This window comes from Chelonia mydas, chromosome 3 (genome assembly GCF_015237465.2).
Source record: "Chelonia mydas isolate rCheMyd1 chromosome 3, rCheMyd1.pri.v2, whole genome shotgun sequence".
Classification (NCBI taxonomy): Eukaryota; Metazoa; Chordata; order Testudines; family Cheloniidae; genus Chelonia; species Chelonia mydas.
The window spans coordinates 141,851,574-141,865,414 of record NC_057851.1 but is presented as its reverse complement, the minus strand read 5'-3'; the positions used below and the strand labels follow the sequence as shown (position 1 = coordinate 141,865,414).

Genomic DNA, 13,841 nt, shown 5'->3' with positions numbered 1-13,841 from the left:
ACTTTTTAGATAAAGGAAACGCAGTGGATTTAATTTACCTTGATTTCAGTAAGGCATTTGATACGGTTCCACATGGGGAATGATAAGATAAAATTGGAAAAGATGGGGATCTATATGAAAATTGAAAGGCAGATAAGGAATTGGTTAAAGGGGAGACTACAATGGGTCATACTGAAAGGTGAACTGTCAGGCGGGAAGGAGGTTACTAGTGGAGTTACTCAGGGATTGGTTTTCGGACCAATCTTTTTATTACCGACCTTGGCACAAAAAGTGGGAGTGTGCTAATAAAGTTTGGGATAACACAAAGCTTGGAGGTATTGCCAATACAGAGAAGGACCGGGATATCATACAGGAAGATCTGGATGACCTCGTAAACTGGAGTAACAGTAATAGGATGAAATTTAATAGTGAAAAGTGTAAGGTCATGCATTTAGGGATTAATAACAATAATTTTTGTTATAAGCTGGGAACTCATCAGTTGGAAGTAACAGAGGAGGAGAAGGACCTCGGAGTACTGGTTGATCACAGGATGCCTATGAGCCGCCAATGTGATATGGCCATGAAAAAAGCTAATGCGGTCTTGGGGTGCATCAGGCAAGGTGTTTCCAGTAGAGATAAGCAGGTGTTAGTACCGTTATACAAGGCACTGGTGAGACCTCATCTGGAATAGTGTGTACAGTTCTGGTCTCCCATGTTTAAGAAGGATGAATTCCAACTGTAACAGGTACTGAGAAGGGCTACTAGGATCATCCAAGGAATGGAAAACCTGTCTTATGAAAGGAGACTCAAAGAGCTTGGCTTGTTTAGCCTAACCAAAAGAAGGCTGAAGGGAGATATGATTGCTCTCTACAAATATATCAGAGGGATAAATATCAGGGAGGGAGAGGAATTATTTAAGCTCAGTACCAATGTGGACACAAGAACAAATGGATCTAAACTGGCCATCAGGAAGTTTAGACTAGAAATTAGACAAAGGTTTTTAACCATCAGAGGAGTGAAGTTCTGGAACAGCCTTCCAAGGGGAGCAGTGGGGGCAAAAGACATATCTGGCTTCAAGACTAAGCTTGATAAGTTTATGGAGAGGATGGTATGATGGGATAGCCTAATTGTGGCAATTAATTTATCTTTGACTATTAGCGGTAAATATGCTCAATGGCCTGTGAAGGGATGTTAGATGGGGTGGGATCTGAGTTACTACAGAGAATTCTTTCCTGGGTGTCTGGCTGGTGAGTCTTGCCCACATGCTCAGGGTTTAGTTGACTGTCAAATTTGGGGTCAGGAAGAAATTTTCCTCCAGGGCAGATTGGAAGAGGGTCTGGGGGGTTTTCGCCTTCCTCTGCAGCGTGGGGCATGGGTCACTTGCTGGAAGATTCTCTGCACCTTGAAGTCTTTAAACCACGATTTGAGGACTTCAGTAGCTCAGACATAGGTTAGGGGTTTGTTACAGAAGTGGGTGGGTGAGATTCTGTGGCCTGCGTTGCGCAAGAGGTCAGACTAGACGATCATAATGGTCCCTTCTAACCTTAAAGTCTATGATTCTATGATAGGTGAGCTTACCTTAATTCTGCTGCTAGCTGGACCCTGCAGCCAAATGAGTCATCCAGGAAAGTGAACAGGTCCAGCTGATCGTAAAGGGAGTGAAGATCAAGCCTGCTACCTTATATACTTGGGGAAAAATACCTCACTGGAAGTGAGCACTGAAGTGGAGACTTCAAGCCCTATGGCATTTGACAAGCTCAGCACACAAGGTTTACCAGCCAGACCACATGAGAATGCAGCCTCACACCCATCTAACAGCGGCAGCCTTGCTCTTGTTGCAACGTTCAAAACTTGAGTGATTTTTTTGACTTTTGAAATTCTTGAAAATGAGAAATATAAAAGCTTAAGAACATGCTCAACGTACAATAAAGGCAGCTTCTTGTCACTGATGGAGAAGATACTGGACTTGTCCCAGAGGAATTTGGTATTAACTGCAGAAACAAATTCCAGGAGAAAACAAAACAAAACTCTTCTGAAGAGAATTGAAAGCACACAGAAGGGAGGAGAGAGTTAATCTCTCTCACTTGTCTGGCCAAGGTCACTATAATAAACGAAGATCTTAAAGGAAAGAAGTTAGAAATAAGTTTGCTCTTATGTCTCAAATAGGGGTCTTGTCAGAACCTGCAGAATGAGGGTCACTGAATGAAGTGCCTCTTGAATTTCAACAGAAGGAAATCCAAAACCTTCTGGTGCAAAAAAATACAGGACAGTACTATCCCAATGCTACATCAGGCCATGAAGATCTTTGAGACTAAAATAAATGCAAGAAGCTAGAGACATTCTATTGCTGGTCAGACGGTATGCCTCTGCCAACAGAGGGCTTCTGTTAAGAAACCAATGCAGCAAGCTGGAGATGGTGGTTGTAGAACACAAGCCCTTGAAGAGCTGCTCCAAGATCTCAAGAAGCATCCACAGGCGGTTCAGTGCTAGACTCTTCACATCTAAAAAACAGCAGTGGCAGGATTGTCAAGGAGTCAGTAAAAATCACGACTGTGTTGCCCTGTCTGAACCTCCTCAGAACCTTGGGCAGCAAAAGGAAGCAGAGAGAAGCATGATCCCAGGTCCCCTCTCCAAATCAAAGTGAAGCATCACAAAGGGATTAGGAGTGTAAACAGATTCTGGGAAGCTCAGCTGATACTGTTCCAGAAAACCAAACCAAGATGAGGCACATTCCCAACTTTGGTAAGTATGCTTGAATCCGCATAGCTCTGCTCTCGCCAAAACGTATGTGGCTGAGCTAGTGTCACATTGCTGCTGCAATCCCCCAGATAAAGGTCCCTCAGGAAGAAAAGCTGGGTTCCTGCCCACATTCCCAGCAGCAAAACTTCCAAAAATGAAAGGTATGATGTGCATACCCACCCTCTTAGGAGGTGGCATAAGCCACTCATGTTCCAATTGTCACAGTGGGCAAAGATGGGGGAAATCAAGGCCCATTTGGCTCCCTTTCCTGTCTCAGTTTGAGCAAAGTCCTGAGCATTAAGAGGATTAGATGGGTAAGCAAAGAGCAGGAGTTGGGGTTAAGATATCTCCCACACAATTGTGGCCACATCCCTCTTTGGAGCAGAAGCAGCAACATTTCACACTGGGCAAAACTGCAAAGAAATCTACCTTCAGAACTGGCAGATGGTGTGGAAAACAGAGACACTGGGCTCCCATTCATGGTCCTGATGGAAGTTCCTGCTCAGGGAGTCCGCCATTGCATTCTGAAGGCCCGGTAGGTAAATCTCACAGATTTTTGTGTGATGGGAGATGCACTGGTTCCACGGTTTTAGCGATTCTGCACATAAAGAGTGAGATCATGCTACCCCATGTAGGTTTAGATAGTACATAGCTTCCCTGTTGCCTAACGTTATCTTGACAGACTGGCAACCTGTAGATGTGACCCCAATCCAAGAGAGAGACATCCGTGGAAAGGATTTCCAAAGGTGGCAGACATGAGAAAAGAGTTCATGTGAACACCATTACTGGCTCTTTCCACCACCTGAGACCTTTACTGGTTCTTTACACTTGCGAAGGTACAGTGATTTGTTTGAAAAGACAGTCTCTTCAGAGCATATGTAAGTCCTTAGCCATGCCTGAACACATCTGAGATGCAGCCTCTCATGAGAGAAGGGTCCCTGAAGAGGGATGGGAAACAGAAGTGGGTATATGTGGGGAGAATGGAAATTAATGGAGTACCCCATAGTGACCACCTTAGGGTCCACTTGTCTGAGATGATGAGCTCACAGGCAGGTAGTAAGTGGGATAGGTGGTCTCCAAAAGGAGGTTGGATAGCAAAATTTTTGCAGCAGAAGATCCAGAGAAAGAGGCTGTTTGAGGCCCTTGACTAAGTTGTCAAAACGGTTGCTTAGAGAAATGTGTAGTCTGGGTGGTTGTGGGAGGATGGTGATCCCCTTTTCTGTGGGGGCTTCGTAGGTTCATTGCGGATGGAACTGAAATGATCAGGAGCATTATACTGTTTGAGACTTACGGAAGACTTCTTTTTGTTGCAGGTACAAACAGTCCCAGTGACTGAAAGGGAGTGGTGGGAAGAGTCTGTGTAAAAACTAAAGACCTTGAGCCCTTCAAAAGGGAAGTCTTTCGCGATGTTCTGCATCTCCCTCAGGAAGCCAGAAGATTGGAACCAGGATGTTGTATAACTCCTGAGGTAGCTAAGGACTGTGAAGCCACATTAGCGTTATCAAGAGCAGATTGTAGGGAAGCTCTAGTGATCAGCTGATCTTCCAAAATGCGGGCTTGAAATTGTTCCCTGTGGTCTCATGGGAGTTGTTCAATAAATTGAACAAACTCTGAGTAGGAGTTAAAATCATATTTTGACATCAAGGCCTAGTAATCTGTGATTCAAAATTGAAAAGCAGCCAACAAACAGCTTTTCTTACCCAGGAGATTAATGCATTAAGATGCCTTCTCGGAAGGAGAGGGTGTGGAGCGTGCTTGACAGTTCTCTTTGTTGACTATGTCTACCACTAGGGAACTGGGGGTGGGATGGGAGTAGTAGTACTCCATTCCCTTGGGCAGAATGTTATATTTTTTATCTGGTGTTTGCAAGCGGGTGGAATAGTGCTAGGTGTTTTTACCATAGAGTTCATGCAGGTGAGAACAGTGCCTCATTGATGGGTAGGGCGACCTTACACTGGGAGGAGACATGTAAAATGTCACCAGAGAATGCTGAGACTACTAGACCTTCCTCCAAAGCAGTGTGGAGGGATTCAGTTAGACCTTTCATTAAGTCCTGGAAGGCTCTAAAGTCGTCTGCATAAGAGGGCGAGGGTGGCATTACCACCTCATCAGATGAGAACTTCTCCAAAGTTGACCCTTCTTTGTTTGGTTGGTCTCGCTCATCTTGGGTTGCCTCAGGTTCCAAGAGAACATAAAATACCAGCAAGCAGCCTTGTGGAGCCAGTGGCTGTTCAGTGAATCTAGGGCATCTGCTGGGCTCTGGAAAGTCCTCATCAGGGTACATTCCTAGAGGCGTGTGCTGGTACGATGCTGTGACACAGCCCAGTACAGAAACCTTAGAGTCAGAGGACATGTTATCCCTGGAGTTGAAAGGGTGGGGGACTTTGTGCATCAATGCCAGAGGCAGTAGATCAGATCCAGTTCTAGTGAGAAAGGCTTCAGACACAAGTTGTTGAAGCAGTACTGGGGAAAGGCAGTAGGAACTTAAGGCAGTACTGGGGCCTGGGACAGGGATTGGGATGCTTCATGTGGTACCAGAGGGGCCAACAAGATAACTGTGTGCTCAGAGAGCTGATGTCCTGAGGATGACAGTACCTGAGAGGGAGCTGGGTATCACTCTGAACCATTTCTATTGCTCTACCCAGATGACACTACTACAGCCCTCAAGTTCCTGCTTTTAGATGCGTCTTGATGCCTAGAGGTATCAGGTATTACCAAGGAAAGGGCCTCTTGGTGCTGTTTAACTGAAGACCTCTCCAATTGGACTTCTTAGGCAGTACTGATGCTTCGCTACTGGCACCAGCTGGAGCCTCAGCTGTACCTATTGTGGGACAATAATAGTCTCCCAAAAGTCAGCTCTATGTGGTGACTTAGTCATCTTTCTAGAGTCTCTGCTAGGAAAGGGGGGAAGAGGGGGCTTCATCTCTAGACCTGCACCTGAAGTCACTGGTATGGCCTGAGACTGACCTAGAGGGACAAACACAGACCCCATCGGAACTAAGTAGCATTCTATTAAGAGGAGCTTTAGCCTACCTTCTTTTACCTTTGTGGGACCTGCTTCTACTAAACCTTATGCAGACTTTAAACTTCGATGGGACAGAAGTTTCTCGGAGAGACTGAAGACAGCTAGAGTGACCGTCACTACAGGGAAAAGGTTTCTGGCAGATCTGGCAAGGCCTGAACCCCAGAATCATAAGTATAACTCAGGGGAGTATCGCAGACCACAAAGAGCAAGGCACCAATTTCAGAGGGGAGGAATCCCCAAACATGAGCTGTGCTACAACTAATAAAAATAATTAGGTAAAATAAAAACCTAACTAAATGAAATAAACAAGGGAGGTAAATAAGAAAGGCAGGAAGTAGCTGAAAGCAGTGGACACCACAGCAGCTTCATCTCAAGCCACAGGCAGCTGAGAAGGAACTGGAGCGGTGGTGGGCCCATGCCTCTTTATAGGCCCTCACCTGGGAGCATGAGGCACTGCTCTACGCAAGTGTGGGTCCACAGACACTGCTATATACAATCTCCAGTCGCAAGTGCACAGGCGCACACACATCCTGCAATGGTGCACCCAAGAAGAAGAAACAAATCTCGCAGTCACACCACTTCTTAGTTCCCAGCACACCACCCCCTCATCTGCAAAATGGAGCCAATACTTTCCTAGCTCACAGTCTCATTGTGATGCCTAATTAACATTACAAGAGTTCTCTCTGAGCCTCCAAGTCACAGTGAAAATGCAAAGTCCTATACAGATATTGTCCATAGCTAGTAGAGAAGATGCATCACAAATAAAAACATGTAGGTCTCCAATTCTCTAGATTTGCCCTGGAAAATACTAAAAGAGAGGTTTAGGGTCAACAAGAGTACCCCGTTACTGGTACAGAAGTTTAGGTGCCCTCCCAAAACTATGTACCCCAGATTCTGACTGTAGAACCCCAACCCTGAAGGTGGCCAGCAATTGAGAGTTTACAGAATCCAATGGTTCTGAATAGGAAGGTGGTTCATTTATGATCTCTCCTCAATATCATATTTCCATTGACAAACGGTAGCAGGTTCTAGTAGGTGCAGAGGGATGAGAGCTCTTCTAGAACTGAACTGAACTTGGCAGCAGAGGGTAGAAAGAAGCTAGAATATGCAAGACCAGGCTCTTTGTTCAGAGGCTAGACCAGCCGGCATTGAAAAGCACTAAGAGAGTTAAGGGGCCCTGAGAGGTCTCCATGGTGTTGAAACAAGGGAAACCCCTAACACAGAAGCTAAAATGGGAGTACTATGGCAGGCAGGCCACTGAGAGCACTGCAGAAATCTCTTTGCTGAGAGAGGAAGAGTGCAGTACAAAGGAAATTAGAGGTAAACCTTGCAAGGCTGAGACAAAAGCGAAGTTTCTAATGAACCAATAGAAAGCCTGAGCTCCCTAGCCAACAGCGGGGAAGATGAAGGGGAAAAAAAAAAATCACTCAGGAGGTAGAAGAGATTAACCCCATCCAGAGAAAAACAGAAGCTGTAGTTCCTGCAGATTACAGGTTAGCGAAGGGAGGCTAAGACCACAGAGCTATTGCAAAAGAATACGTACCTAAACAACACTAGGTATGTCTGCACTGCAGCCAAGCATGTGATTTGCAGCTTATGTACATATACCTGCACTAGCTTTAATCTTACTAGTCTGCTAAAAACAGAAGTTAAGATACGGCACAGCAAGCTTCAGTGCAGGCTTCACAAGCCTGCCTGACCCCATTGGGCTTATACTTGCTTGTTCAGCCTGTGCCACCGCAGCTTTAAGTTTCTGTCGTTAGTGAGCTACCTAGATTAAAGCTAGTGTGGGTACGTCTACCCAAGCTGCAAATCACACCCCAGGGGCTGTGTAGGTGCACCCTATATGTAAAACCAGGTCCTTAGTTTTACATGTCATCTGAGAGACCCAGACACAGTGAACTGCAAGACATTCAGTTTAACTTCAACACTGAGTGAGCCTGGGCTGAGGTTTGAACCTCTGTAGCTAGAAAGTGTAGTGATTTCAAATTTTATGCTTAAACCCTGAGTCATCTGTGCACCCAAATCTTGAAAGAAAGCCTGAGGGAGCATGGAGGCCAAAGTTGTTTATAAAACAGCTTCCAGCTGAGCTTAACTAAGGCTACATCTACCTTACAAGCTTGTGGTGTGATTCCTCTGCTTGTGTATAAATAGTGTAGCCGTGGTGGCATGGTAGCAGCAGAGGAAGCACAGCTGAGCCATTCTGAATATAAATCATCATCATCATCATCATGTTCCTATTACCTCTGGCATTTAGAGCAATGACAAAGCTCCTCCACTCCTGTCTATTTCTGGCAAGTCTTTCAATGGTTCCCCAGCTGTGCCCCAGATTTTCCAGCTCAGCTTCTACAGCTCTTCACCATGTCATTTTCAGGCAACCTCGTTTTCACTTGCCTTCAGGTGTCCATCTTATTGCTACTCTGGTGATGGAATCAGTTTCCATCCAAAGCACACGACCGATCCATCTCCAGCACCTCCTGGCAATGATTGGTGCTCAGATCCTCTTGGCTCCACTGTGTCAACAGATCTTGGTTTGAGATTGTTCTGGGCCAAAAGATAGAGGATTTTTCTGAGGCAGGTTGTATGGAATAAGGACAGTTTGGACATGTCACACTTTCTCAATCCCCAGCATTCTGCACTATAAAACAGTGTTGAAAATACGCAGTTCTGATAAATCTTGAGTTTGATTTTGGTGTTGTATTTTGATGATTTCCAGACTATATTTAAGCTCCTGAAGGTGTTCCTGGCTTTACTGATTTTGTTCTGGATGTCCTGGCTTGTTCCACCATCCTGGCTGATTATGTTCTCACCAATGTAGAAACATTCACATACTTGGGCAGCACAATCCTTTGTCCGTACAGGTGATGGTGAAGCAATATTAAAGGTCATGATATTTGTCTTATTGCAGTTGATTTTCCAGTCCAATTTGCTGGCTAAATGCATTGAGTCGAATTGTTTTTTCTTGTATACGGTGTTGGGTATGTGTCAGGAGAGCAACATCATCTGCGAATACAAACCCACCTGAAAATGGTAGATATGCATTCAGCTTGGCTCAGCCATGCCTTTGCTATCACTACTAGTGCTACCCCAGCCACACTGCTATTTATACTTGCACTAGCTCAATGAGAGCTAGTGTGAATGTTTGTACACAAGCAAGACAATCGCACTCCCAGCTCATAATGTATACACAGCCCAGGAAAAAGAAACATTGTTGTGAGCCCTGTGTAGGAAAGGAGCCAGAAAAGTACCGGTAAGAGCAGGGCTTACCAGGGGCCAGCAGAGAAACCTCAGGCCTAGGCACCCTGATAGAACATGGCTAAGCTGAACAAGCAGCCAAATTGCTCAGGCAGTGGGTCTCTGGAGAGATGAGAGCCTGTTTCCTGCTTGGAGGTGGGGTGAAGACTAAGCTCTCTAGTATCAGACCAAGAGATAATAAATCTGTTCTTCATATTGTGGGTGGAACTACAGGAGGATGAAGGCGCACCACACAGAGGCTGAAGAGACAAAAATTTCTCCAGGAGCTGAAAGAAAAGCAGGCTGAAAGGTATTGCTTGTGGGACAGAGAGGCTGATAGGAGTCTATACAAAGGAGGGACAGAAGGAATGCCTGTTAAAGTGAGACTTACTAAAACTAGGACCATTTGAGAGACATCCAGATCCAAGATCTCCTGGACCTTACAAAGGCAGTGAAATTGCTGAAGAACTGGATAAGCCAGAGAGCAGGTACCAAGCTGTGGCACAGTTCAGATAGCAGTCAGGCAGGTAGGTAGGTAGAGTGCTAGGACCTCTTGTGCACCACTGAAACTGCCACTCCCTGCTTGAAGATGACATACACTTGGGCATTCTGGCATCCCCATGAGAGTTTGGAATAGTGTCTGATTGAATGGTATGTTCTGACCAAGGATCCCACACACCTAAAAGGATGAAGTGCTGTCGCAGAACTTAGCGCTCTGTCTTTCACTCTCTCCTTCCTGAACGAAGAACCACCCTTGGAGTTCTTCTTTCGGCGCTTGTTCTTTTTTTCCTTTTCTTACATCCTCTGTCTTCCTTTGTGTCCATACCACAGAGAGACACAACGATGCATACGCACAAGAAAGGAGAGAGCAGGAAAGCAGAGGCAACCAATCTCTGCTGCTGAGGCCAGGAAGCAAAGAAAACTTGAAGGTGGTCAAAATTAGGCTTATAAAATAGGGGTGTGGATTTCTCAAATCCTTGCATCCCAGTAAGTGGCATCATAAGACTGATGTATACTAAAATACTTGCAGTAGCAGGAAAGAATTAAGTCTTTAACAACAGAATTTAAACACTTAAATGAGGAATTCAACCTTTTACATCTTGGCCATAGCAAGTTGCTATTTAATTTTCCACTCTGATCAACTGATTATATTTTTGATCTGAATAAAGTCAATATGATCTTTCTCTGTGGGCTAAAAAACAAATGTATTGGAAAGAAATTAGTTACCAGGTTAAACAAAAAATATTGTTATTTGGTGATGAGATCTATTCTACAATTAACTATATTTACAAATAACCATTACAGTCAGGTTTTCTTTATACATTTTTTTAAATGATTATTGGGGAAGATATAGGGAGTGTTTAGCATTCATTTATATATAGACTATTTGAAAAGATTTTTAGAGATATGAGAATTAAGTATATTATTAATTTCTATTGGTAAGGCTGAAGACCTTAAAACACGCATGTTTAATAATATTTTTTGGAAGGACAAGTAGCTGCAGCTGATGGCAAGGATATTATATGAAACCATGCTTCGTAAATCGCATTCTAGCCTCCTTTACCAATCCAGGTGAAATACTTTCAGAATCTACCAGCAATCCTCTTAACCCACTCCTCATGACACACTCCAGATTATTTTATCCCCTTAGACTAGAGTCCCTGAGCAGACCTTCCTCTGGCTAATGAAAATATTAGAGGGGTTTTTGGAGGGCCTCCCAAATCAGCATCACATTAGATGTTGCTCCCACAAAGAACAAGTTCCCCAATCAAGTCCAGGAGGAGGTTATGTCATCCAATCATCTAACACTCAATATAGTCTTCCTATTTGCAGTCCCTCATGCAAGGACTGGTGGAGAGTCCTGAGTGCACTGTTCCACTTGCTGCCAATGCAGATTTGTGGGCATGTAACCCCAGGCATTCTAACACCTGAAGGAGGTACCACATAGATACTGCTAAGAATTCCCCAAAATTAACTCATTTAAATATGGTTAGGTAGTATAGTATGTGTAGAGGTGCAAAATCTTTTCAGCCATGATTCACACACAATTGGATGAACATGGAAGTGTCACATCCTAGTTACAGAAACTTATTTGTAATATAGACAGCCTAAAGCTATTTCTGGAAGTAAAAAAATTAACTTGGGTATTAAAGATAAAACTCAATCTTTACCTCTCTGTTGAAAGTATATGTATTAACTTTAATAAAAATTCACTGAACATCTGAGGACAAGTTGAAGAAAGGTGCACTTGTAATCGAGTAAGAAATTCTTGCATAGCTTGTGTAGCTGTTGGCCCAACCTGAAAAGAGATTTCAAAAGTTGTTTATGCTACGAGGAAGCTTTTGTTTAAAACACAATTACTGTAAAATGTTTGATAAGAAAAGCATTATGGAAACTAAGCTTGCATTCCAGAATAATTTCTGTGGAATTTCCATTGAGTGGATACAAGTCTTAACTTTTCTTATTTGCATTCTACCACCAGCGATGGGTAGTAACACGACAAAAGTTCAGTTCTTGGATGAAAACAAATAGATTATTCCCCTCAAAACAGTTACCTTTTTAAGAAAATTTCTAATCTTTAATGAGTAATGTAGCTTATCCAACACGAAACCCATTAATCTGAACTGATTTTCACATAGAAACATATACATTAGAAGTAGTCAGTAAATAAATATGTAATATAGACTGGTTAACAATATGAGAATCTTAATTTTCATATTTCCTCACTTACTTAACTACATAATCTTAAAATGGTTCATTAACAGTTCTCCTCCTAACCAATTTGATTTCAGTTAATGGGGTTTACTTGCATTATTTTACTGTATCTAAAAACAAAATTGCTACTAGGAAATCCCTCACATGGAATATCAAGTCATTGGTATACTGTGTAGTGTTTGATTCTACCATAATGCTCCAGAATAGTTCAGAAAAGAAAAAACATATCCATGAGTTATGCTATTAAATAAAGAAACTAGCAGCATGAACAAAGGAAAAGGTTACTTACCTTACCAATAACTTGAGAAGAAAGCATAAACTCTGGCAAGTCAGGTGTAAAAGTATAATTAGGAAGGCCAAAAAATAATATGAAGAGCAACTAGCACATACAGACAAAAACAAACAGTCAGAATTTTTCTAAGTACATCAGAAGCAAGAAGCCTACCAAACAATTAGTGGGGCTACTGGATGATCGAGGTGCTAAAGGAGCACTCAAAAAAGATAAGGCCATTGCAGAGAACTTAAACAAATTCTTTGCATTGGTTTTCACCGCAGAGGATGTGAGGGAGATTCCCACACCTGAGCCATTCTTTTTAGGTGACAAATCTGAGGAACTGTCCTGGAGTGAGGTGTTAACAGAGGAAGTTTGGGGATAAATTAAACAGTAATAAGTCACCAGGACCAGATGGTATTCTCCCAAGAATTCTGAAGGAACTAAAATATGAAATTGAGGAAATACTAAGTGTGGTATATAACCTTTCATTTAAATCAGCCTCTACAACAGATGACGAAGGATCGTTAATGTAACACCACTTTTTTAAAAAGGCTCCAGAGGCAATCCTGGCAATTACAGGCTGGTAAGCCTAACTTCAGTACGAGGCAAATTGGTTGAAACTATAGTAAAGAAAGGAATTATCAGACACATCAATGAACATGATATGTTGGAGAAGACTCAGTGCAGTTCTTGTAAAGGGAAACTATGACTTGCCAATCTGCTAGAATTCTTTGAAAAGTCAACAAACATGTGGACACGGGTGACCCAGTGCATAGAGTATACTTGGACTTTAAAAAACAAAAACAAAAACAAACAAAAACCTTTGACAGGGTTCCTCACAAAAGGCTCTTAAGCAAAGGCAGCAGGCATAGGATAAGAGGGAAGGTCCACACATGGATCAGTAACTGGTTAAAACATAGGTAACAAAGGGAAGGAATAAATGGTCAATTTTCACAGTGGAAAGAGGTAAATACTGAGGTCCCCCAAAGATCTGTACCAGAACCTGTGCTGTTCAATTTATTCATAAATGATCTGGAAACAGTGAGGTGACAAAGTTTGCAGATGACACAAAATTACTCAAGATAGTTAAGTTGAAAGCTGACTGTAAAGAGTTACAAAGGGACCTCACAAAACTGGCTCACTGGGCAAGCAAATGGCAGATGAAATTCAACGTTGATAAGTGCAAAGTAATGCACATTGGAAAACAAATTCCAAACTATACATCTAAAACGATGGGGTCTAAATTAACTGCTAAAACTCAAGAGAGATCTTGGAATCACCACAAACAGTTCTCTGAAAACATCTGTTCAATATGCAGTGGCAGTCCAAAAAGCTAACAATGTTAGGAACCAATAGGAAAGGGATAGATAAGACAACAAAAGGTTTCATGCCGCCATAATATGAATCCATGGTACTACCACACCTTGAATATTGTGTGCAGTTCTGGTCACCTCAGCTCAAAAGAGATGTATTAGAAGTAAAAAAATAGTACAGAGAAGGGCAACAAAATTATGCAAAAAAGCCAGCTTCCATAAGAGGAGAAATTGAAAAGACTGGCATTGTTCAGTTTGAAAAGAGATGAGTAAGGGGGTGGATATGGTAGAGGTCTGTAGCATCATGAAAAGCGTGGAAAAAGTGAATAAGGACGTGTTATGTACCCCTTTACATACACACAAACCAGGGACCACCCAATAAAATTAAGAGGCAGCAGGTTTAAAACAAACATCAGGAAGTACTTTTTCCACACAATGCACAATCAGCCAGTGGAACTTATTGCCAGAGGAGGCTGCAAAGGCCAAAAGTATAACAGGTTTCAAGAAAAGAATTAGTTAAGTTCATGGAGGATAGGTCCATCAATGGCTATTAGCCAAGATG

General features: G+C 42.8%; 1 protein-coding gene across 1 annotated transcript in view; it reads right to left on the bottom strand.

The window, feature by feature from the left end:
* BIRC6 (baculoviral IAP repeat containing 6) overlaps positions 1-13,841 on the bottom strand; it is a 322,387-nt gene that overhangs the window by 173,349 nt on the left and 135,197 nt on the right. The window contains 1 exon segment of the mRNA XM_037895446.2: positions 11,149-11,276. Coding sequence (XP_037751374.1) covers positions 11,149-11,276 — 128 coding nt within the window.